The sequence below is a fragment of the Convolutriloba macropyga genome, chromosome 8 (genome assembly GCF_964194025.1).
Source record: "Convolutriloba macropyga chromosome 8, txConMacr16.3, whole genome shotgun sequence".
Lineage (NCBI taxonomy): Eukaryota > Metazoa > Xenacoelomorpha > Acoela > Convolutidae > Convolutriloba > Convolutriloba macropyga.
In genome coordinates, this window is record NC_134475.1 from 4,014,279 (window position 1) to 4,039,669 (window position 25,391).

The window sequence follows — 25,391 nt, forward strand, 5'->3', positions numbered from 1 at the left end:
CAGAATTTAAAGCAGTCTAACTTAATTTGCAGCATTTTGTTATCAAATTTCAAAGGAAAAGTGCGCTATGGTGTTGTGAAGTTAGCTCTAATAAAAATCATTTAAGCCCATTTCGAATTGTCACGTAATATATGCGTCCTTCGCCGGATGTTTGAGAGTAAATCGTTCGTTGATATTCATAAAAGTTGAGCCACTACTCAGTTTTACAGTAGAAAACTTTTATAATGATAGGTATGTGTTAGGTGGAACGTATTAATCTTGTTCGGTGAACATTTTTTAGATGACATGGATGAAATTGAGTTTTTTCTCGAATTCTGCGGCTGTTGTGTTATACCATCCACTCATTTATCTAGACAGTCATTGAAAGCAAAATTTTTGTTCGCGGGAAACCGCAACTGACCCGAATAGATGGAGGAATTGGTTTGCTTTAGGGTGCTGATGATGGTCTGGTGAAGTGCTGGGATGCTCGAAGTGGTCGACTCCTGTGCTCATTTCGTGGCTTCGAGACCGAAGTGGCGGATGTGTTGACCAATCAGGAGAACACTCTCCTAGCTGCGGGGGGCAATGACTCCTCAGTGAGAGTGTGGGATTTGCACACGACTGCACCAGTTGCTGTTCTTAAAAGTCACGGAGGGTTGCTGTCGTCGATTGAGGTAACGAGACGAGTTTTTTTTGTAGCTGTCATCAAGACGATTTGGATCTTTTCCGTTTGTGCACCCCCAGTACGTTATGCGCCCCCCAGTTACAGGAGCACGTGCCATTACATAGTAAACCATTATGTAAAAATATGGCACGTGCGTCTGGGGGAAGCAAATAATATGCGCCCACTATACTAGGGGGGCACAAACGGAAAATATCCGAAAATTTAAAGATTGATTTTTATATCCCGTTTTTTATTGATCGATTAAGCTTTGCAAAAAGTTTCAGTCTATTCATACCTTAACTTATGTGCCATCACTGCAAATCATGACTGGAAGTGTCGTCGATGAAATAGGCTCAAATCGCGAATTTAGTGCTTGCTGTTACAAGTTTTGCTTTTTCGAAAACTCTGTTGTAACTCTTAATAATGCTTACAAGTCTTATGTTTAATAGTTGTGTAAGTGCAGCATATTTGAAATATCTGCTAGGTAGGTAAAATGAGTATGGGTCAAAAAGAGTTTAAAATCCTTTTGGTTTAAGTTTTCCCCGTGGGTGGATGGCCCGAAGAGGTTCCTGGCGTCAACTGCCCTGGACGGGACCCTGTGTATCTGGCCTCACATTGGCACCAACTTCGACTTCCCTCCCATAGTGTTCAGCGAGAAAGACAAGCCATCCTCACAGACACTCTGCCTCTCATTCAGTCCAGGCGGCGCACTACTTGTAAGTGGTTTTGGATGTTTAGTTGGACAAGGGGGATCGGTAGACCACGCGCGCAAAATGTTTTCGCTCAAGCTAAGTGAAACTCCATATCAGTCGATGACGTATGCTGCAATTGAAATTTCTCAAAGTTAATTTTCGCATCAAAAACGCATGCTGTCATTTTTCTTAATGAACATAAAAACTGCATTCAAGCTCAAATTAGAGAAAAACGAAAAATGACCAGGAATCTATTGTGTTGTAAAAAAAAAGTTATTTTTTTTAGTTAACAAAACCTGTTGATAAACGCAGTGATTATGAGCTGGACAAAATTTTGCAGCTGGATAAATTTTTGCTGCAAATCGAACACAATGCGTAATCAGAGAAAGTAACTTATCCATGGTGTCCCTCAATGCGTAAAATTGGGTACTGACTTATCAGAGCAAATAACTGTTGACCATGGTGTTCACCAAGGAACAGTGCCAGGACCTCTTATTTTTCTGTTATACGTCGGCGATTTTTCTGAAAAACTTCAGGGTGAAAATGTCATTGTTCACTTTGCGGATGACACTAGTATTATTTGTTATCATTCTTTAAAAAATCATACCAATTCAGATCCAGAGTTTTCTTTTAAAGGTGAAGTGATTAAAACAGCTCATGCCTATCGTTATCTAGGAGTACAAATTGATTCAAACTTAACATTTGAATACCACCTAGACTTAATTTTAAGTAAAACTAGATTCACCATTTTTGAGACAAAAAAGAGGCCTTTTTCGTATCGACTAGGTCTTGAACCCATGCCCCTCGCTGCACAGCCACAAGTCTAATCCCTTGCACTAACGACGCCTGTTTCTGTTGTCTATCCGTTGTGGCTACATACGAAAATTGGTCGATGGCTTTTTGTCTCACTTGTTTTGGCTAAGCCGTATGCTTAATGAGCGAAAAAAACATTTATAGATCAGGCACTTAGGCATGCTCGTGTAGGCTGCTTGTTTAAAGATCGCTAAAACACGTGAAGATAGGAGCGTTGTTAACCATTGCGTTCAAGTGCGACTTACATTTAATATATTAGATATAGAGGAATCAATAAGAAGGGAAATAAAGGAGGGAGCAAGAAGGAGACACAGTAGTGGTTGAAAATCAAGATTCACCATTTATGACACAAAAAAAGAGGACATTTCTGGCACCGACTCAGGCTCGAACCCATACCCCTCGCTTCACAGCCTCAGGTCTAATCCCTTGCGCTACCGACGCCTGTTACTGCTGTCTCTTGAATTGGCTACATACGAAAAATATTGGTCGACAGCTTTCAGACTCGCTTGTTTTTTCTAAGCTGTGTGCTTAATGAGCAAAAAAAACATTTGCAGATCAGTCACTTAGGAAAGGCCGTGTAGGCTGCATGTTAAAGATTCGTTAAAACATGTGAAGATAGGAGCTTTGTTAACCATTGCGTTCAAGTGCGACTTACATTTAATATATTAGAAGATATAGAAGAATAAATAAGAAGGGAAATAAAGAAGGGAGAAAGAACGAAACAAAGTAGTGGATGAAAAACTAGATTCACCATTTATGAGACAAAAGAGAGGCCTTTTTTCGTACCGACTCGGTCTCGAACCCATGCCCCTCGCTGCACAGCCACAAGTCTAATCCCTTGCACTACCGATGCCTGTTACTGTTGTCTATCCGTTGTGGCTACATACGAAAAATGGTCGATGGCTTTTTGTCTCGCTTGTTTTTGCTAAGCCGGACGCTTATTGAGCAAAGAAACATTTACAGATCAGGCACTTAAGCATGGTCGTGTAGGCTGCATGTTTAAAGATCGCTAAAACACGTGAAGATAGGAGCGTTGTTAACCATTGCGTGCAAGTGCGACTTACATTTAATATATTCGATGGTGGATGCTTTTCGTGCTTTGTATCTTGTATGAAACCAAGTATCTTTAAATGTAAGAATTGAACTTTGCAAATCAAGTGTATTCTCTCATCTTTCTTCCTTTAAGACTATAAGACTATGAATATTCCTTCATAGTCTTACAGCATAAAACATAAACCGCATAAATAAGCAAATCAACTGGGGAATATAGTTTTGTCATTTTGACAAAAGTTTGATCACTCCACGGATCTTTGCATTAAACATCGTATCTTGCCAGCCAAGTTATTTATCTCGAAAGTCAGCTTAATGAATTTTCAAACAGATATCAGACACTGGGGAACATCCGAAAATTTCGAATTGTTTACTAGTCGCCTAAAAGCTAGACAGAACAAAAGAACAAATCAGATTTTTATGAGAAGAACGAGAACGAAGTGGCGTCCCATGTCTTTGATCCTGAAAAGCGTTCAAAATGGAACAATTTGCCTTATCCGGGTTTTAACCGAACAAACAATTCAATTTTGTTTGAATTTAGAAATGGTTTTAACCGAATTAATACAGTTGATGTTTTAACTATGAAAACTAACAAAAAACTTAATTAGAAATTTTTAACATCTTTGAAATTTAATGAGATAGAAAAGGATGTTTTCGGAAAGTATTTTGTCTTTAATAAGCAGGTCTTATGTACTTTTAATAGCTGAATGGAGGCCATTGGCTTTTTCATTTTGACATTTTTTGTTGCTACAATGGACGTCACGTTTACTTAAGCCAGCTTTTTGCTCTCAAACGAAGTTTGTAGCAAATCTATTAGGCCTGTGGACTTTTCTAAGCAGTTTTACGATTGACCAATTTTTCGACTGACCTATTTGACGTTTTTTTCCTCAAAAACGGGACAACAGTTAGCGCTCGGAGCCCTAAGCTTTTGTATACTCTAAAAATGCGATTCACCAAAACTGTTTTCAAGGGAGAATTTCATGTTGTGAAGGGCGGTTCTTAATATTAAAATTTTGACCCCCCTCCGTCACCCAACCGCCATCAGCCCCCGTTACCGCCCTCAACACTCCCTTTGTCCACCCTCTTTCTTTTGTGCATTTGAAACCCTCCTCTCATCTAGCTTTCGCTGGGCTTTTTTGAACCCCCCTCTCATCTAGCTTTCGCTGGGTCAGCTTTCACCAGCTGGCTACTACCGAAGCCAACCGCTCGCTGGTCCCCTCAGAGCAATTAGCCTGACGTTAGCTAGTTAGGTTCATTCATTCATTCATTCATGCGATTCTTCAACAGCTTTTTGCAGCATTGTTTTGTTCGTTCTCTTAATTTTTTCGAAACTTGATTTATCTGTCAAATCGACTTTTGTTTCTGTCAAATTTCCTTTTGCTAATTTTAATTGGATGATATAAACAGGAATACTCTAATTGAAGGTTACTTGAAGGCTTTTTGCATTACCGGAGTCTAACTCAAATATAGATATTTGCACACTTTGTAGAATATTCGTTAATTATTAGATGCGATGAAATTAGCTGTGCAGAGCTATTATTGGCCTCAAGATTTTTGTTAAGAGCTCCGATGTCATCGCTCTCATCAGATCTGCTTTTTTTCAATCATTCATGTCATTTCGACTGCATTGCGTGCGTGACGTCATTTATAATAGCCGAAAAGCGATAGCTAGGGCTATTATTGGCCTTCTTTGTTTTTTTTTTATTTTGTTACGACCATATGACGTCAGAATCACTTCAAATCTGCGTTTATTCATTCTCTCATGCAATTTCAATGAATTGCATGCGGGATATCATCTTTCACTCTTAGTGGAGCGAGTTTTTTGTTCGTTTGCGTAATAAGTTTTTGTTCACACGTGACTTACCTCGCTCTCAAAAATGACTTCCTGACTCTGAAACTGACTTTTCTTTACTTGCAAAGTGATAAGGTCAAGTGAGTTTGTGTCACTCTAATTGAAGGTTATTTGAGAGCAGCTATTAGAAGCAGCAATAACTTACACAGATTGCTAATCAAAATTTAACATCTCAGCATTTAATATCTTTATCTTCTGTTTATTTTTATGTTCTTTTTAATCTTTTTGATACTGCAGATCTACGGAGTTATTGCTGCTATTTTCATGTTATGTTTGTAAGATTCCAGAGTTTAACTGATACGGCGTCTGCTTGAGGTCGAGATCCGTCCCATATGTTTTCAATTGCTCTCAATTTGCAGCAATTATTGGTTCCTGTTGGTCTTGTAAATGCAGTTTTTCATTTGGTTAATTTTTCGTCTGATCGGTTTTGGTTCTTGTCCTTATTTATAAATGGTATAAACTTGTGAAGCCCGGGAGCAGTAAGTGAACCCCTCCCCTATCACTTCTGATCCCCTCTCTTTTTTTTTGTAACTGCATGGCCCACATTTTGCCCTCCCTAAGCTTAAAGCTAGTTACCTGTCATGTTTGTTTTTTTTTAATCCTGTAGGGTGGAAAAATAAAGCAACTTGGAAAAATCAGCGAACAAGAGTCTGAGGCTTTTTAACTGATAAAAACTAATTCTACTGATTTCGAAGATAATGGCTTTGAAGATGTTTGCATTCCAATTTGATAATAGGTCACCCGTTCTTATTAAATTGTTATCAATTGAGCACTATTTTAATGTGTTTGTATTTAAACAGATGTATACGAATTTTTGAGGCGGGAATTAAGTTTTTTGGAACTTAAAAAGCCCCATAGATTCAATTGCTCTCCAGCAGGGTTTCGTCTAACCACTTTTCATAGCTTGATTGTTCGTGTCTTATTTCTCTCATTCCGAATTTAAACTGTCAACTTTTAATTGGCTATAGTTTACTTCTAAAATTCAGTTTGAAAGTCATTTTTTACTTTCAATTTAAGTCTTTTATTGTCATAATATTAGCTTCAATTAGATCACTTGAAGCTCCTTAGGCCATGCCCTCCTGTCGGAGCTGTTTTCAATTGTTTTCCCGCCCGCCGGTCTTCGTGAGAAGTTCTTACGATATTAGTTGTCTGTGTTTATAAAAATTGAGCCTTTGACATTGTATCCTCTTTTAAGAAAATGATTTACGGATGTCAAATGGAAGAGAATAGTTTTTTTGCGTCTTTAAAACTTCTGTTTCAGTCTTATTCTGCCTTTGAAAAGCTTTTGACTTCGGTTTTTTCGGCAGATTTAAAATCAAGTATATTCATTTGTTGCTAATTTCAAGATAGCAGTTTAATAATTAGGTTGAAATTTTACTTGAAATATTGAAACATTGTTTAATTCAATGTCATGGCGAGTTGTTCATGGCGAAGAAATTGATGGGTTAAATACAGTTTTTTGCCTCCCTTGCCCAGACATGAGTAGTATTCCAGAGCATTGATCTTGTAATTCGAGGGATTTGGTCTTCATGTAGGTAACTGGCAGTTCAGAGCACTTATTGCGCATTTACCACTTCAACTCTTCTGGAGCTGTGAGTCGCATTGCAGAGATCAATGCGCACCAGGACAAGATAGACAGCATTGAATTCAGTCACGATGGAACTCAGTTCATTAGTGGCAGCAGAGACGGAACCGCTAAAGTAAGTTACACCAAAAACCCTCTTTATGTCATCCGCCAGCTCGCCGTCTCGTCTTTTTCCAAAATATATTGACGCACGCTGTGTTGATGGATAAAGACTCGCCATTAATTTTGACCCAGTCATGCATTGCCGAATATGCTGTTAAATTAACTGCCCAAACTTCTTGTTAATGCGCTTGGTCTAGAATTTTGCGGGATGTTACCAGAATATAGTTTCTTCCCTTATCAGCATCAATCAATATTCGTTGCTCGTACTTCAATATAAAGAATAGGAATTATTAATTGCTCTCAAACGAAATTTGTAGAAATTATAATAGTCCTGTCGGTCTTTTTTATGCGATTTTTCGCTTGACCTATTTTTTGTCTGACCCATTTGACTTTTCGTCTTCAAAAACGTGATAAACAGGTAGCGCCCAGCGGGCAGTAAGTGCTCTTAGAGCCTTTCAGCTCTATTTCTCAAACTGTTTTGGAGACTTATACTTATGATGTGAAGGGCGGTTCTGAGAGGTTGAAGACCCCCCTCCCCCACTATTGCCCCCCACCGCGCTGTTGCCCCCCATCAGCCCCCCGGTGCAAACCCCCCTTTCCTCCAGTGGCTAGCTACTGACGAACAACCGCTCGCTAAAAACGCGCAAATTTATACTAATTTTTACAATTTTTTTCAGGCTTTTTGAAAATTTTTGTCATTTTTTGATTTTTATCAGCCTTAGATGTCAAGGAACCTCCTCTAGGGTTTGATATTAGGTTACTGCATAGTTTCTATTGGCAATGGAATGGTTTCAACGTTTTAACATTACGAATTTTCTTTTGACAAGACGTTCAATTTGTTTTCAATCTTTTGAATTTAATTTTCATTATCAAGTTTTTCCCTACCCAGGGGCCAGAAAACCTCCTTAAGGGTTCGATAATAAGTTATTGAAAAATTTTTTGGCCGTGGAATAGGTTTCAACTTAATATCGCAAATTTTAGCAATTTTTTGATAAAAATTGAATTTTCAAGCTTTTTTGAAAATTTTTGTCGGGCTTCTCCAGCCTCAAGAGCCAAGGAACCTCTTCTAGGGTTTGACAATATGTTACCCTATAGTTTCTTGATATACTGGAATGTTTTTCAAGATTTTTAGCATTTTTGTTACAAAACTTGCAATTTTTTATTTTTTGACATTTTTTTCATCATTCAGGTTTTTTCAGCCTCAGGTGTTAGCAATCCACCGTTAGTGTGTGATAATAAGTTACTGGGGAATTTTAATTGGCCATGGATTAGTTTTTTAAACTTTTTGTCACAAATGGTAGCAATTTTTTTTTATAAAACTTGCAAGTTTTTCGAATCTTTTTTTCCTGGCAGCAGGGGCCCAGATTTCGCCTCAGAGGTTTCATAATAAGCTGCTGCATAGTTTCTGGAGTAATTGGAATGGTTATCAATATTTTAATGATTCCAGTTTCAGCAATTTTTTGACAGATTTAAGTTTTTTAGTTTTCGGAAAATTATTATCATGTTCCAAGTGTATGGGTCTTTATGAGCCAGTGAAATTCTTCAATGCTTTAAATAGAGATACTGTATCCTCTCTTGAGACAATTAAATGGTTTTGAAGATATTAAAATTTTGATTTTAGCAAGATTTTTTTAAAGTTTGCGATTGTTTTTAAAATTTTTGATTATTTTTTTCCTTTTCTGATTTTAACGATCAATACTGGCCAACGAAACTTTTTGTCTTGTAGAAGGCTTGCTTGACAGATCTCCAGGAAAAATGGCTCTGAACTTTGTCACTGCGAAATCTGGAAACTTTCCTTTTAAATTTTGCACTAATCAGTTTTACAAGTTGCAGAGTCGAATCCCATCATGGAAAATATTCCTAGCTCTCTCTCTCTCTCTCTCTCTCTCTCTCTCTCTCTCTCTCTCTCTCTCTCTCTCTCTGTGTGTGTGTGTGTGTGTGTGTGTGTGTGTGTGTGTGTGTGTGTGTGTGTGTCTGTCTGTCGGTTTGGGTTTCTTTCCTTCTCTTTCTCGTTCACGTTTTATCTCACTCTCTCTCTCTCTCTCATTAGCTCTTTTTGTTGATGCCGCATTTCAGCTGATGTTATGTGGCGCGATGTCATCATCTTTTATCCTAATTAACGGTGAATTTTAGTAGAAATGTTTTTTATCACAAATGATTTAACTAGAACTTTTCAGGAAATCATTGTTAATTGCTCTCAAACGCAGTTTGTAACAAATAGATTAATCCTGTTTGTCTTTTTTAATGCAATTTTTCGCTTTTGGGTCTGACCCATTTGACTCTTCGTCCTCAGAAACGGGATAAAGAGGCAGCGCCCAGTGGGCATTAAGTTCTATTAAAGCCTTTCAGCCCAGTAGTCTCCAAGTTTGCGATTCACAGAAACTGTTTTGGAGGCTTATACGTATGGTGTGAAGGGTGGTTCTTAGAGGTTGAAGAACCCCCCTCCCGACTTGCTCTTCCATTGTCCCCCCTCCCCGCCCCACTTTTGCCCCACCTCCATCAACCCCTGGTGACCCCCATGGCTAGCTACTTACGAAGCCAACCACTCGTTGGTCGTATGGGAGCAATTCGTGCGACGTTAGCCGGTTGTTTGGTGCTGTTTTTGTGGCGATTATCTTTTTTCATTGCATCATTATAGGTATGGAGATTGGTCCAGAAACAGATTCAACAAAGACTCCAGTGGACGTTTGAGAGCGTTTCACTGAATGTAAACGAGGTTCCACTTGACTCAGATGCTGCTGAACAGAATCCTGCAGGGTGCGTAGTTTGATTTGCTGATTGTTTCTCCAAGAAGAATTGTTCGAAATTTTGTTCACGAGGGGCTGTATAGTGGCGAGTTACCTAAATAATATGGTCACTTGAAGCTTTGAACGATTGTGTGGATCATAGATTAGGTGCTGGAAAATAGAGTTTTAAGTTAAGGAAACATGCAAATTCCTCTCAGTTTAGAGAGCTGAGTTCTGTCAAAGAATTATGATCAATCTAATAATTGAAGTAAAAGTTGAACGATAATTACTTATCATTTTGAGTGATAATTCTTCTTTTAAATAGATATAGCGATAGATGTTATGAGCACTTTTTATTCTAAATAGAAGCAGAATCAAGCATACTTCTTAGGGAAAATGTTTTTAACTTAGGCCTTCAAATCAGGCAACTGCAGCGGCCGCCGATAAGAGTGGCAAGAAGCGGGTTTTGATGGTTGCGTGGGACATCCAGGACAAACGAGTCTACACTTCAGTCAGCGATTTTACCATCCGGATATGGGATCCACGAACTGGTGCGCTCTCACCTTTTTAACTTTAACATATTCAATTTACCGGTAAAGAGTTCGAACTCACGTAGCATTAAGCTTCTTAAACTTTCTGCTGTTTAATAGCCGCCCTCATCTTCTCAACCGGCTATTATTGCGCTCGTATTTTTTACAATTCAAAGAATTTGAAATGTATTGGGGCGCTGTGTTTTTTTTTTAAGTTGTGTTCACACATTTTTCAATGACTTTGATCTTTCAAAACGGGATAAACAGGTAAAGCCCCAGCGGGCATTAAGTTTCATTAGAGGCCCAAAGTGGACGTTAGTAGTCCTTCAAGTGCTTAGAGTGCTGCGGCTGCTGGGATGGCCTCAATTCAAGGTTAAAAGGTCATTTTTAGGAGTTTTTGGGCTCAAAGTGGTGCAATTTTTCATGTTTTTTATTATTTTTTTTGAGTTTTTTTGTTTGATTAGTCATAAGTTGAAGTTTTTAAAAGTTGATGAAGGCTTTTTGTGAAACAAAATTGCCTGTTATGACCACTTTATAAGCTATATGTTTTGGTACTACAAACACACAAAATGATAACAGTTTTTGCAATTTTTTTCCAGTTTTTTGAAAATTTTTGTCATTTTTTACGTTTTTCCAGCTTCAGGGGCCAGCAAATCTCCTTTCAGGTTTGATAATAGGGCACTGTATAGTTTCTAGTAATAATGGAGTGGTTTTAAACATTTTAATGTCTCGAATTTTAGCATTTTTTTAAATAAAATCTGCACAATTTTTTTGAGGTTACCTACTAAAGTTTGACAATTTTTGATATTTGTCCATTCTCAACTGCCAGGAAACCTATTCCACGGTCTGAAGAAGTTACTGCATAGTTGTTAGTTTCACTGGAGTTGTTTTCAACAATTTAACCTTTCGAATTTTAAAAATTTTCTGATAAAACTTGCAAGTTATTTTATTTTTTTCAAAACGTTTGTCTCTTATTCAGTTGTTTTTGCCTGAGTAGCCAGATAACCTAATATAAGGTTTGATAGTATGTTGTTAAATAGTTGCTAGGGGTATTTGGATGGTTTTCAACATTTTAATAGAACAAGTTTCTGTTTTTTGAAATTTAAAATTTTTTCAAAATTATTGCCTATCGATCTTTGAACCAATTAATTTTTTAAGGCTTGGAATTGGTTTACTGGATAGCCTCTAGAGACACTAGAATCATTTCTTAAGAAATGCTTCTGAAGATAATAATATCGCGACTTTCAGCAGCCTTTCATTGAAGTTTGCAATTGATTTCATTTTTTTTTAATTTTCTGGTCATTTTCGAGTTAATCGATCTTCAAGGGCCAATTAATTTTTTCAGGCCTTGCAGATATAATACTGAACCAATTTCAGAAACAAAATTTGGTTTTGAACACATTCTTGAAATAGGTATATTTAAAGGGATCAAATTTTGCCTTGGGGGTAAAAGCTTAAAAGTTTTAGCAATGATTATATATTTGTTTAGTTTGTTTGTTTCTCAGTTTTTTTCTGATGATTTTTGATTTTGTTTGTGTTTTAGCTGGCATCGTTGATTTGATCTGCTGGTCGAGTAATTCTAAGTTTTCATTCAATTCTTTGAATTGTATTTCAGGACTTGTCCTGCTATGTTTTTTTTTTTTACTTCGTCAAACTTTTTTTCGCTTTACCATTTTGCCGCTTTTTCGACATTTTGCGTGAAATCTTTTACTTCTCTAGGCTAGTTTCTCTCTTCTCTCATTCTGCTAAAAGTGAATTTGAACATCAGTTGCTAAGCAAAGCAATTCAAAATGAACAGAGTCGGTATAAAAGAAGGTCGGTATTTTGAAGTCAGAAATAGAAACGGGATAAACCCATAAAGCCCAATTTTAGATGCCCGCTATTTGAACGTCGTTCCTATAAGTCTTATTTACCACCTCTAATGCTTATTGGTGTTGATAGTAGCCCTTGTAGCCTCTCTCTAAGAAACAGAAGTATGTTCAACTACGAAATGCCATCAAAATAAATCGGACTTAAAAAATATTTTTGTACAAAATCCTTTTTTTTTCAATATATTATATTCGTTCAATCCCAATCATGCTTATAGGAATCAACGGCGGCTACTTTCCGGCAATCTGCCGGGTATGTTTTTTATAGCTGCGAACTGTAAGCTGAGCGTAGCTATATTGCGGTGCTCTTGGTTTTTTTTTGTTTCGTCGTCTGACGCTCTTTTTTCGTTTTACATTTGTTCACACAGCAAAGCTGAAAAAGGCAAATTTTCTGAATGACTTCTTCCTCTCACTAACGGTATTTGCGCGCGTGACGTCATTTCTCACTCGCTTTAGCGCAAGTTTTTTGGTTATTTGCGTGATTAGATTTTGATCATACGTGACTTACCTCACTCAATAAAATGACTTTTGCACTTTAAAACCTGAGTTTAATTTGAATTTGTTTAAGGTCAAAGGAACTCATATGTGCAGTAAAGGTCCCTAATAAGAGGCTTCTGTGGAATGAATTTTAACAAGCTTTATTAATTCATCACTGAATGTTTTTTACCTAGTTTTTTGAGTGGCGTCGATTTTTTTCAATTTAGATCTGTATCTGTTTCTATCTATTATATGGCACGCAGGTCTATTCTTTCGCAGCTATTCCGGCAATCTGCCGGCTATGTTTCGCAGATTTAAGTTTTACAGGTTTGGTTTTCAATAGATTGATCCGTAGAATCTCGCACGTTTTTTTGCTAATTTCCAACTGTTCTTGTCTTTTTTGCCTGCCTCTGCTTGCCTTTTTTGTCAAGCAAGTTTTCTCTTAGGTTCCAAGGTTTCTCGTCTTGCTCTCTTATTTTTTCATGGTGTTTAACACTCTGATCCCTAGAGTATTTAAAATTTAACTGCTAATATTTTCATTTTTTCTAAATTGGAACCTCTTTTGTCTGTTTGACTAGTTTTTTTTCAATTGGTCTGCTGGTCAGTTATGTTGTGTTTAGTTCTTCATTTGAGTTTTTGGATTGTATTTCAGGCTTTGTCCTACTGTATTTCAGGACTTGTCGAACAAATTTCTTTCGCTTTACCCAATTTCGCCGCTTTTTCGACGTTTTGCGTGAAATGTGTTTGTGCTCAATAGATTGCGCTCTATTTATTTTTAATGAGCAAAGTTTGTGGATGAGAGTGGTCGGAATTTAATTCAACCATACTTTGCCGTTCTGCATTGATTCAACTGAGGATATATGTTTGTAATCCAACTACAAAACATGACTTGTGGGGGGAGGACCTATATGCTCATATGCTTTTTTTCAGTAATTTTTGCCTAGCAATATATTTATCGTAGAGATTTGTAAGTGGTATCGCGAGAAATTCCGTCCGGTGTCGAGTGTTAAATTTAAAAGCTTTTCCAAAATTTTGCCTTTTTCGACCAGTTATCGAGGTTTAAAGTATTTGTGAACATTTTACACTTGATTTTTTTCACATTTTTGGATTTCTTGAATTTTTTTCATTTGTTCCCAGTTATTTTGCCTTCCCCCTATTTTACCTTAGCCATTATTTTACCTTACCGTCCCGTACTTAGGGGTTTTAGTGACCCTCAAGTAATATCGAGGCTATTTGTTTTGCTTAATCGTGGTTCGTTAAATTAAAGTTTGGATTTAGTTGTTGTTTTTTGGTTTTAGAGCCATTTTTTCTGCTGCAGTTTGGCTTTGTTTTGTTTTTCATGACTTTTTGGCAAAGTATACTAAATGCGGTTCGTTTGTTTTAATTTGATGAATATATGCGGTTGTCTGAAGTCGTATGTAGGCAACTAATGATTTATTCACTTTGACACTTAGTTGTTAAAATTTTAATTGTTTTGCTTAATGGCTGCAAGGCAAGCTATTATTTGCCTTCTCTTAGTTATTTGAATTCGCCAAGATTTTTGTTACGACCGTATAACGAAGTTTCGTTCTTGGCCTTTTTCTTTTACTGTCTTTTTGAGAGTGCAGATCTTGGAGGCTATTGCGGCTTTTCCTGGCAATCTGCCAGCTATATTTATTATTGTTTAATAGCCGCGAAGCGATTGCGGCTATTATTGGTGACATCGTGCTTTTTTTTAATTCGTCGTGTCCATCGATGATTTTTACGGCCTGACGTCTTAGAATTGACTTTTTCTATGACTTCAGTGACCTACTGCTTTGCAGTTAAAATTTGTGTGCGTGACGTCATTTCTGCTTTAAGGTCAATTGCGTGACTACCCTCATTCAAAAAAATGACTTCTAAACTCACTTATTTACTGATGGAACTTTAAATTTTATGAACGTTTACTAGTTAAAGGTCAATAGTGCGCATCTAAGTGGTGCAAACTTATATACCCTAATTCTTGAGTATTAGTCATGAGTTTTTGATTTCGAATATCAATTTTGAAAAAGCTCTTTTAGGGCTTTTTTCTTATAGACCATATGGAACATTAAATTTTATGAACGTTTACTAGTTAAAGGTCAATAGTGCGCATCTAAGTGGTGCAAACTTATATGCCCTAATTCTTGAGTTTTAATCATGAGTTTTTGATTTCGAATATCAATTTTGAAAAAGCTCTTTTAGGGCTTTTTTCTTATAGACCATATGTGTCATAAAATTTACAGTCCGAATCTAACCCAAAAAGTCCAGTGGTCTATTAAAGGACTGGCGGTCGATCTGTCTATCTTGTTTCTGTAGTTGTTTCAATTCTTGGAAGGCCACAAGCGTTTATCGCGGCAATCTATAGCGTCTATTTTCCGGTAATCTGCCGGATATGTTTCAATTTATCATTTCTCTTTGATAGAACTTCCCTGAGGTGGTATTGATTTTTTTGGACAAATAATTGAGCCACCAGATTTTGATGGTTCCTTTCTTCTTCGGACAGTTCTCTGATATAAAACCTAATTATGTTATATTGGTTTGGTTTAGTTTAGTTTATTGGCTTTTTATCCGCTTTTTAGTTGCTCTTGAATGACTTTGAAGCTATTGTTTTACCTGTGTGTCTTTTTTGCTTTACATGTTTGGTTTTTCGAGATAATTTAACGCCCTTGACTTTTTGCGTGATCCATGTTTCTCTCTAATTCAATTAAGCGGCTAAACTCAATTGATGGCAGTTTACTACTAAGAGCCAAATTAAATGTGCGTCGAAATTGGTGTCATTTTTTTCACTCTAAATCTTAATAGCGATATATAATAACACCTAATGACGTCATTTTTTGCTCTGCTTCTACTATCTTTTTGAGACTGCAGATCTACGAAGCTATTGAGGCTGTCTTCTGGCAAACTGGCATTTATGTTGTTCTCTGTTGTATTGCTACTGAGTCCCAATACGGGCAGCATTGATTACTTTGCATCTATTTGGTTTAGTTAAAATTTAGTGTTTTCATTAATATTTTCTAGTTGTGTCCTATTTTGTTCTTATTAATTGCTCTCAAACGATGTTTAGCAGTTATATTAGTCCTGTAGGTCTTTTTAAGGTAGCGCCCAGCGGGCAATGAATTTCGTCAGAGGCCTTTAGCCGCGTTTATTAGTAGTCCTTCATGTGCTTAGTGTGATGAAGCTACGGGGAATGCCGTAGTTTAAGGTTAAAAGGTCATTTTTAGGAGTTTTTGAGCCCGAAATGTTGCATTTTTTCGTGTTTTTGGTCATTTGACGAATTGTTTGTTGCACAAGTCTAAAATTAAGGCTGGTTAAAGTTGATAAAGGTCCTTTGCATGACATAGCTTTTTCTATGACCATTTTAAGGGCTATATGTTTTGGTACTCAACAAAAACCCGCAAATTTGTATTAGTTTTCACATTTTTTTCAAATTTGTCATTTTTTGAGGTTTTTCAGCCCTAGGTGTCAAGGAACTTCCTCTAGGGTTTTATGATAGGTTACTGCGTAGTTTCTAGTGGTAATGGAATGGTTTTCAGCATTTTAACATCACGAATTTTTGTATTTTTTTGACAAAACTTGCAATTTTTTTTCTGACATTTATTGTCATTATTCAGGTTTTTGCATTTATGTAATGGAATGTTTTTCAAGATTCTAACATCACGAATTTAAGCTTTTTTGACAAAGCTTGCAATTTTTTGTTTTTTTTTTTTGAATTTTACTGTCATTATTCAGGTTTCTCCGGGCTCAGGGGCCAGAAAACCTCCTTTAGGGTTTGATAATAAGTTACTGGAAAATTTTTTTTTTGCCATGGAATAGTTTTGAACTTTTTAATATCACAAATTTGGGAATTTTTTTGATAAAACTGATATTTTTTTAAAAAAATTTGTTCTTTTGTAGGTTTCTGCAGCCTCAAGAGCCAAGCAATCTCCTAGGGTATGATAATAAGTTTTTGCATAGTTTTTAGACGTAATGGAATGTTTCTGAAGATTTTAATTTTAAAAATTTCAGCAATTTAAAAAAAATGCAATTTTTTGAATTTTTTTTCGGGCACCAGGGGCCCAGGGAACTCCTCCAAGGTTTGATAATGAGCTGCTGCATAGTTTCTAGGGTAAATGGAATGCTTAGCAATATTTTACTGACTTGAGAGTTGAAACGGCTATCTGTATATTTTTGAGTTCTGAAGGTTTTTTTGTTGTCTTGCAGTTTGGTTTCATTTATTGAAATTTTATGATTGAAGTCAATAATGAGGCATACCTGAATTCTAGTATCATCTTCAATTGTTGGCTAACCATAGATCTAAAATTGAGGCCATAGAATTTTGTAAATGTTTTGATAATGTTTGTGTTCTGTGTTTATTTTTCCTTTTTATTTCTTTTTATTGGTTGTTTACAATTGGACTTTCCTTTATTGCTGACCAAGTCCCAATTTGTTCTCTGAAGAGGCATAATTAAATTTGATGTTGCATGGTTTTTAGTTTTTGATTCAAAAATAAAAATAACAAAATTTGCACTTCAACAAAATTGTATTGTCGACAAAATTTATCGTCGTAACAGGATGTCCTGGTTTTTTCATAACCAATCCAATGTGATTGTGCCTAGTAGTTTGATTTTTTGGAAATTACTGTAAGGGTTTATTTGGTCAGCATCAACCTTTTCTGAAGAAATGGGACCTTTTTTATGCAGGACCTTTTCTCTTTTTTTCCCGCATGTTTTTCATATGAATTTAAAAACAATTTGCTCCATCAATCTTTCGACAAGTTCCAATGACAAACAGTCGTCGGGTTTTTGAACTTCTGTACTCACTTGTAAGTCTAAACTGAAAATTCGAAATCTATTTGAAAATAAATAGAGGCCACTTGTTGTTTGAATGACATTACAGTTTGAAACTTATTTGAAAAGGGGATAGACGTTGATTTTTGGATCTCATTTTTCTTTCTTTTGACCAAACTGTTTATTTTGCTGCTTGAGAAATAAAATGAGTTGGTTTCATTCTGTCCTTTTGTTTGTTCAAGTTTTTCATTCTAGTGACATAAAGAAGTGTGATCTCACTGGTGTTAACCCTTGTTTTTGTATAGAGGTCTCCCTTTTTTAAAATAATCTATCAAAATTTTTTAAAAAACTGAACTACTTCTTTGGAGGCAGTCGATCTCTGCTTTAGTTGGTAGACATTTGAGACAATATTATGGATGTGCGAGGTGAGAACATTATGTGCCATCGCACTTTAGCGAGCCTCCTTGTTTGATATTGGATTAGTACATTGGGTCAGAGTGTTATCATTTTCAGGCGAGCATTTGGGTGTTATGAAGGCGCATAATGACGAGGCGTACGTTATCCAGCCACATCCATTCAATCCCAGAGTGTTACTGAGTGGAAGTCACGACGGTTTCCTTATCATTTGGGACTGCTGGACATGTCAGCCTATCAAAAGTTTTTTCAATCAGGTAAATTTAACGGACATTTTTCGACAGGTGTCGAAAATGTTTATTTTACTTCAAAATCTGGGTTTCGCAATTCTGAGTTTCTGTTAGCAGTTTAACTGTTTTTATGGAAGCCAAACTTTATCAGATATTCCGACTGAAAGAGTCTTATTTGAAAAGTCTTTTTCTGAGTTATAAGATCCAGACAAATTGCTCCTATCGTATGGGAGGCAGGTCGTTAAATTTTAGCCAGCACGCTTTTGGAGTTGCTCCTTCCTTTTTAAAAATAATCATCAGTTTTTAATTCAAATCGTATTTTAATTGCAATGAGGTCGGTTTTGAGAACTCTATTTCACTATTAGTTACCAAGGTAATGCGGACTGCAGTATGTTCACAGAAGATATCTAATAACCATCATTTAAAGCACCTCAGTAAACTTACATCATCCACGCTACCCTCCTCCCCCCCCCTCCGGGTGGAACCTAGCTTCAATGCATTCGAGCCCCGTCACTCCTCCGAGAGCAATTCATCCGACATTAGTCGGTTATGTTTGAATTATGTATTTGGGCATTGACAAAATTGCGGCAATGTGACCTTTTCTTAACAGATGGAAGGACAGGGCTTCAGCTCAGTGTTCGACTGTAAATGGTCCCCGGATGGCCTGAGCATTGCAGCCACTGACGCCTTTGGACAGTTGCTCATACTGGGACATGGGAACCCAGAGCCATACGAGGCCATAGAGTATGAACAGTTCTTCCACACAGATTACAGACCGATGCTTTGGGACGAGAGGGGAGTGGTCCTGGACGAACAAACGAGGTTTTTTATATTCTTCAATAGATCTATTCTGTTTTGTCCCCCCCCCCCCCCCCCCCCCCCAGCTTAGTGAGCATAAATCTTTTATGACCCCCAGGCGCACGTGCTTTTTTTTACATAGTAACGTGCTATATAACAACATATAATTTGTAACTGGGGGTCATAAAAAACACGGGGTGGGGGGGGGGGGTTAAACAGAATAGATCCTCTTCAATTTTAATTTTGATGTTTTACTTTTTGCTGAAATTACATTAGTGCATTTAATGAGAGAAGACTATTGACCTTTCGTCAAAAGGAAACATTGATGCTATCTAAGTTCACATTTGTGAGTTGGTAAGCAATATTGATGAGCTTGAATTGAAAATTTCTTTCATTGTCTTTGTATCTAAGCATAGCAGAGAAATATAAAATTGACATGCAACATTGCCGTTCCTGGCTGTTCAGTTTTTGACCAAGTGTCTATTGAAAGAAGCGTTATTATTTTCTGTTCTATGGCTCGGTGAGCTGAAATTTTGGCGAGCTAAACAGACGGACATCGAAATTTTGCTAGCTACGATTTTGCCTCGGCTCCTTATAGTTTGCTTGAATTGAAACTGAAAGTTACCTGGCTCTCGAATCAAGTTTGAGATCTTTTCCGTGTTTGCCCCCACCCCTCCTGCTTAGTGGGTGCATATTATTTGCAACCCCAGACGCAAGTGCCATATTTTTACATAATGAAATACTATGTAATGGCACGTGCTCTATGACTGTGGGGTACATAACGTACGGGCGCACAAAACGGAAAAGATCCCAAGTTTGAAACAATTATTGTAGTTACGTGTTTCTTTTTTTCTGTTTCTTTTTTGCTACCACACATTAGACATCGCATATCTCTTAAAGTCGGTTTGTCCAACAGGATTGCGCCGCATCTGATGGTTCCACCATTCCTGGTGAACGGAGATGGAACCCCGTATCCACCTGAGATGCAGAGAATGGTGCCTGGGAGAGAGAATTTGACTGACGCACTGCAAGTGGCAGTCACAAACCGATCAGAAGAGGGTTCGTTCTCAATAATAGAAATGGCTTATCGATCTGGCGCGTTTTCCGTGCTATTAGCACACATAGATAGGTGCTCTATAACAGATAATGTGCTTTTGAGTGGGGTAATAAATGCTGGGGTTTCGGAACGGAATAGATCCAAAAAGTTCCGGACATAATCCAGAAAAATGGATTTCAAAATGCGCGTAGTTCAACGATAGGTCAATAATTGGATTATAGTATAATTATCTTCCAAGTCTCTTCGAGAACGGGTTTTGATGGAACGTTTAATTCACAGGACCATTGCGAGTTGTATCTGGTGTGTCCGCCCTGGACTCGATGATTGAGAGGCTAGCCAGTCAGCAGAGGCAGAATGGTGTGTTGAGTCCAGAGAATGCGGCACCCACCACTACCTCCACGTCATCCAGTGCTGCAGTTGTAGCAGTGGGAGGAGGTGTGAATAGAATGAATCCTAGACAGTCATCTGTGTCACCAATTGGACTCTCATCAGGTATGGTCTGTAAAATGGTACGCTCTGGTGCATTATAGTGCACCATTATGATATTTTACGGTAATTTAATAACGGAGAGGAGAAGAAGGTGCCGAATAATCAGTAAGTTGTCTGCAAGTTTTAATGGTATAATTAGTTCGGCTTCTGTTCGATTTTAACTCAAGAATTTGACAATTTTTATTGTGTGGCATGAGATGATAAGATGCTTCTCAGAAAAATTTTAATCAGGTCAGATCTTATCAGTTTTTATACGTTAAAAGTTCAACCTTCGCAATTTTTTATTTTTAAGATCTGTTTCTTCAAAATTTTTTTTGAAGCGCACATCACCTGATAAATTCCGATGAATGAAATTATGAGATGCTCCACTGAGTATTAATAGCACAATTATCATATCACGGAATGAACGTCACGATTTCTTACCTATAGCTTTAGCGTTCAAATTTTGAGTGTAAAAAGTATAGTGGCTTGAATCACAATCGGTATGATTTCTCCAGGAGTGGCGTCAAACACATTAAGTCCGGCAATCGCATCTCAACTGGACCAAATCAAGAGTTCGTTGGCAGTCTGGACGCACAGGCAGTTGGCACCCCCTTTAAGCGAACAAGGTACCATTGACAACATGCGCAAGCGGAAGAGACTCTTTCTCAACGATGTCGCCAACTGGCATCCGAACAACTTGAGACGTCAGTTCAAAAAGGAATTGAGAATCAGAGAAAACAGGGTGAGCATTATGTTCATTCAAAACGGCATTAAGTCGAAAATCTTTCGCATTTTAGATGCGATTGTGCCTAATTTCTCTAAAGAACGTTTATTTCTCTAATGTAATCTCTCGATTTTGGCTGGCGGTATTCAAACCTTTCTCTAAAGTTAGTTGCCTGTGGTGGATCTTGTCTGTTGAGTTGTATAGATAAGACCACGCTAATCTGAATTTGGTACCGCTTGACGGATCTTTACCGGTTGTCTAATAGAGTGCTGACACTGGTTGCCAAAAATGGGCATCTAAGTGATGCAGAACAATGAATATTACCACACGGTTGTTATCATCACCGAGAAAATATTAAACTCCGAGGCGAAGCCGAGGTGTTGTGATAACTTCGAGGGCGATAACAACCGTGTGGTAATTTCTTTAATCAACACCTGTTGCGATCATATTTGTTTTTTTAGACTACAAGTTTATCAAACTGTTTCCATCATTAGACTACGAGTTTATCACACTCTTTTATCGCCACGGTTTACTTAGTAAGAGTGGCGATAAAAGAGTGATAAACTCGTAGTCTAATGCTGAAGCGTTTTTCCGGTGTCGATCGGGCATTAAAATTAATTACACTGGCAGTTTGTACAACTGCTATTATCGCAACAGGTGTTGATTAAAACTATTTGAAAACATCTATTATATTTACAGGCTGAGATGTTTATTGAACCAACACTTGCTTTGAGCATTCTGATTTTAATGCAGTACTTAGAATTTTTGGTTCATTTCCTGATTAGTATTGATCACATGACTTGACGAAAAGAAGTAACGTCCATTAGAAGAAGAATTATTTTTGTCGACAAAAGCATTAACATCAAATAATTACAAACTAAACGTACATAATAGAGAGGACAGATGACGGAGCAATAATGCTCACTGGAGTTCTGCCCTAAGGAACATCATGAATTACTATTATTTAGCGATTGCGACTATCGAGGGATTAGCACAACATTTTTTCGTGATAATGAAAGAAATTAGAAATATTGATGACTTCTAATTTTTGCTCATAGTAAAGGTATATTGTAGAGCAATCTTAAGTTCTGAGAAATTTAGAAAAGTGTACATATTTCAGGAACAAGCAGTTGCATCTACATCTGTAAGCTGATCTTGATTCTCATTCTTTGATCAGAGATGGCTCTTCTTTAATATCCTTTATCTAGTACCAGCAAGACAAACTAAGCTGACCTTTCTTCAGCTTCTATGGCGAACAAAAATTTTGCCAAATCTTCAGTTCAATTGATCGTGTTCGAAGGCTCTTGTTTTAGGCCATTATTTTTATAGCTGCGAGGCTGTAAGCTGAACGTAGCTATATTGCGGTTCTCTTGGTTTTTTTACGACTCGAAGAGGAGTATTGGTTTTCTCTCGGTCTTTTTTATACAGGAAGTAGATTTGTTCACGCGGCATTTTGACCTTAAAGCGAAAGTGAGAAAAGCTGTCTTGGTGAACAGATTTTTGCTAGCCGAGAGAAGTTTTTTGATCATGCGGTGCGTTTAGTGAATGACTTTTTGACTTTGAAAAGTAGTTTTTGACTGAATGGCACATATAGATAACCGTTTTTAGCCGTTTTTTCGTCTAAGTGGCCCAATTTGTATGGTTTTAATTTGTCTTCTTGTAGATATAAATTTAATTCGATACTATATTGAAATGTCAACCTCGCAAATTGATGCCACAGTGTTTTGCAGAGCCTGAAAATGCGTTTCAAATTGAAAATTGGCGCATATTTCTTGATTTTTTAGTTAATTTTTGGCTTTTTTTTTCTATTAATTTCTTCATTTTTGGATCTTTTAGCCGCCTTTTTGTCAAAAATCAGTTAATATGGCAACTCCCTTTTATAATTCATTTACTCAACGCCTCTTTCTACCTGGATGTAATTTTGTTTTATAAAATTGTACATATGCTAATCCGATTCTGGAAGTATTTTTTTTTCAATTTTTGTCAGTTTTTTGTTTATATCTTGTTTTTAATTACTAGAAATAGTATTTTTATTCAATATAAGGGAATCTAATTTCGTTTCAATAAAAATTCATTCATTTTTTGGCGTTAAATTCTTGAAAATCAGTTAAGATTATTTTCATAAATGCAGTCTTAAAAGTTTTTTGACCTTTTTTGCAAAATGTTTCAATTTTTCGTATGTTTGAATTCTGCTTTTTATTTTTTTATTCTGTACAGGAGGATGGAGATTTTCTCGGATGACTCGTTGTCTTTTTGATGTCTCGAATGCTGAACAATGAAATGTATTCCTTTTTCTTGACTTTTTAATTTGATTTTTAACATTCATAAAATCAAGAAAGTCTTCTTGTTATAGTGTTTTTTTACATTGTGTCCATACTCTTCACATTCCAGCTAGCTTGGTCCTGGAACCTACAGTTATTTTCGGTATATTGATTTTTTCAGTTGTAAAGAATGAATGATTTGACCTTTTTCTTAGATTTTGTCATTTCTTTGGTTTGCAATTGATTTCATTCAACATATGGCAGTACTGAGAGTTTGATGGCAAGCTTTTTCAAAATTTCCACTTATGACTATTTACTGCAGCTTTCTTCCGGCATTGGTACTAATTTAAACAGTTTTTTGCCTTTGAATATTCTTCTGCTGCTTATGTCTTTTCTATCAATTTTATTTTTGATTTAGTATGAATCATGTTGTCTATCATATCTACAACAAGTAACAGGTGTGTGTTGTTTTTTGTCTTAATCGCAGTGATTAGAAATGTAATTATAGGTGATTTCTGATTCTTAAATTTGAGCTTTCTGTTTTGAAAAGATTTTACTTAGATTCTAAGATTATTATCTGTACAGGAAGTAGATTTGTTCACGCGGCATTTTGACCTAAAAGCGAAAGTGAGAAAAGCTGTCTTGGTGAACAGATTTTTGCTAAGCAAGAGAAGTTTTTTGATCATGCGCTGCGTTTACTGAATGACTTTTTGACTTTGAAAAGTAGATTTTGACTGAATCTCACATATAGATAACCGTTTTTATCCGTTTTTTCGTCTAAGTGACACAATTTTTTTGCTTTTAATTTGGTTCCTTGTAGAAATAAATTTTATTCGATACTATATTGAAATGTCAACCTCGGAAATTAATGCCACAGTGTTTTGCAGAGCCTGAAAATGCGTTTCAAGTTGAAAATTGGCCCAGATTTCTTGATTTTTTAGTTAATTTTTGACCTTTTTTCTATTAATTTCTTCATTTTTGAATCTTTCAACAGTATTTTGGTCAGAAATCATTTAATATGGCAACTTCTTTTTGATAATTCATGTACTCAGCGCCTCTTTCTACCTCGATGTAATTTTGTTTTATAAAATTGTACATATGCTAATCCCATTATGGTAGTTTTTTTTCCGATTTTCGACAGTTTTTTGGTTTGTATTTTGGTTGTAATTGCTAGAAATAGTCTTTTTGTTCAACGTGAGGGACTATAGTTTCCTTTCAATAAAAATTCAATCGTTTTTTGGCGTTAAGTTTCTGAAAAACACTTAATTATTACTGCGTAGACTTTTGCACTTTAAAACTTTTAAAGTTTAATTTGAATTTGTTTAAGGTCAAAGGAACTATGTGCAGTAAAGGTCCCTGGAGGCTTCTGTGGAATGAATTTTAACAAGCTTTATTCATTTATCGCTGAATGTTTTTTAGCCTAGGTTTTTTAAGCGGCGTCAATTTTTTTTCAATTTAGATCTGTATCTGTTTCGATCTCTATTATATGGCACACAGATCTATTCTTTCGCAGCTATTCCGGCAATCTGCCGGCTATTTTAGTCGTAATGTAGCCGTGTGTGTCTTGCTGTTTTATACAAAAATTTTGTTCGGCCATTTTGTGGAACATTTTACTCGCTTGAGTGGTATGACATTTCGAGTGACTTGATTTCGCTTGAGTTCTTGATTTTTGTTTGATCAAAATTGTTCCGATTCAGAGTTTACGTGGCTATTTTAATTACTGGTAGTTTTCTGCTTAATGTGTAATAAACAGTGCGCAAAAAATGGTCTTTTTCTCTTTCTGAAAATCTTAGTTTTGGTCTATAATATGCCATAGTAGCAAGCACGCACCATTTGAAGTCTGTTAGTGAACTAATTCAAGATAGTGTCCTCCGATGGTTATAATTGAGCCGTCGTTCGATAGTGATTTGTCCAATGTTAGTCGGTTTATTTTCTTATGGATAGCCCCGAAGCAATAGTGAGATATTATTATGGAGATATTATTAACTCATCATAGTTGTTGTGCTCAATCATCAAATTTTATTAACTAATTCCTCGTTTAGTTCTTTGTCTCCGTCAATGTTTCTGGCGACCATAACTTGTCCATTTTCATTGAATTCTGCTGTGTTGTAGTCGAGTTCGTTTGCGTACGTCATTTGGAATTCTTTTGCGTCAGCATCTAGATCTGTTGTTTGAGTGATAAATTTTTGTGACCAATTTAATTCGATACTATACTGAAATGTCAACCTCGGAAATTGATGCCACAGTGTTTTGCAGAGCCTGAAAATGCGTTTCAAGTTGAAAATTGGCCCAGATTTCTTGATTTTTTAGTTAATTTTTGACCTTTTTTCTA

General features: G+C 36.6%; 1 protein-coding gene across 1 annotated transcript in view; it reads left to right on the top strand.

The window, feature by feature from the left end:
- LOC142344398 (PH-interacting protein-like) overlaps nucleotides 1-25,391 on the top strand; it is a 105,413-nt gene that overhangs the window by 10,103 nt on the left and 69,919 nt on the right. The window contains exons 7-16 of the mRNA XM_075396010.1: nucleotides 432-653; nucleotides 1,180-1,359; nucleotides 6,586-6,750; nucleotides 9,376-9,494; nucleotides 9,875-10,014; nucleotides 17,618-17,775; nucleotides 18,359-18,570; nucleotides 19,463-19,605; nucleotides 19,883-20,095; nucleotides 20,590-20,816. Coding sequence (XP_075252125.1) covers nucleotides 432-653; nucleotides 1,180-1,359; nucleotides 6,586-6,750; nucleotides 9,376-9,494; nucleotides 9,875-10,014; nucleotides 17,618-17,775; nucleotides 18,359-18,570; nucleotides 19,463-19,605; nucleotides 19,883-20,095; nucleotides 20,590-20,816 — 1,779 coding nt within the window. The remainder of the gene's footprint in view (nucleotides 1-431; nucleotides 654-1,179; nucleotides 1,360-6,585; nucleotides 6,751-9,375; nucleotides 9,495-9,874; nucleotides 10,015-17,617; nucleotides 17,776-18,358; nucleotides 18,571-19,462; nucleotides 19,606-19,882; nucleotides 20,096-20,589; nucleotides 20,817-25,391) is intronic.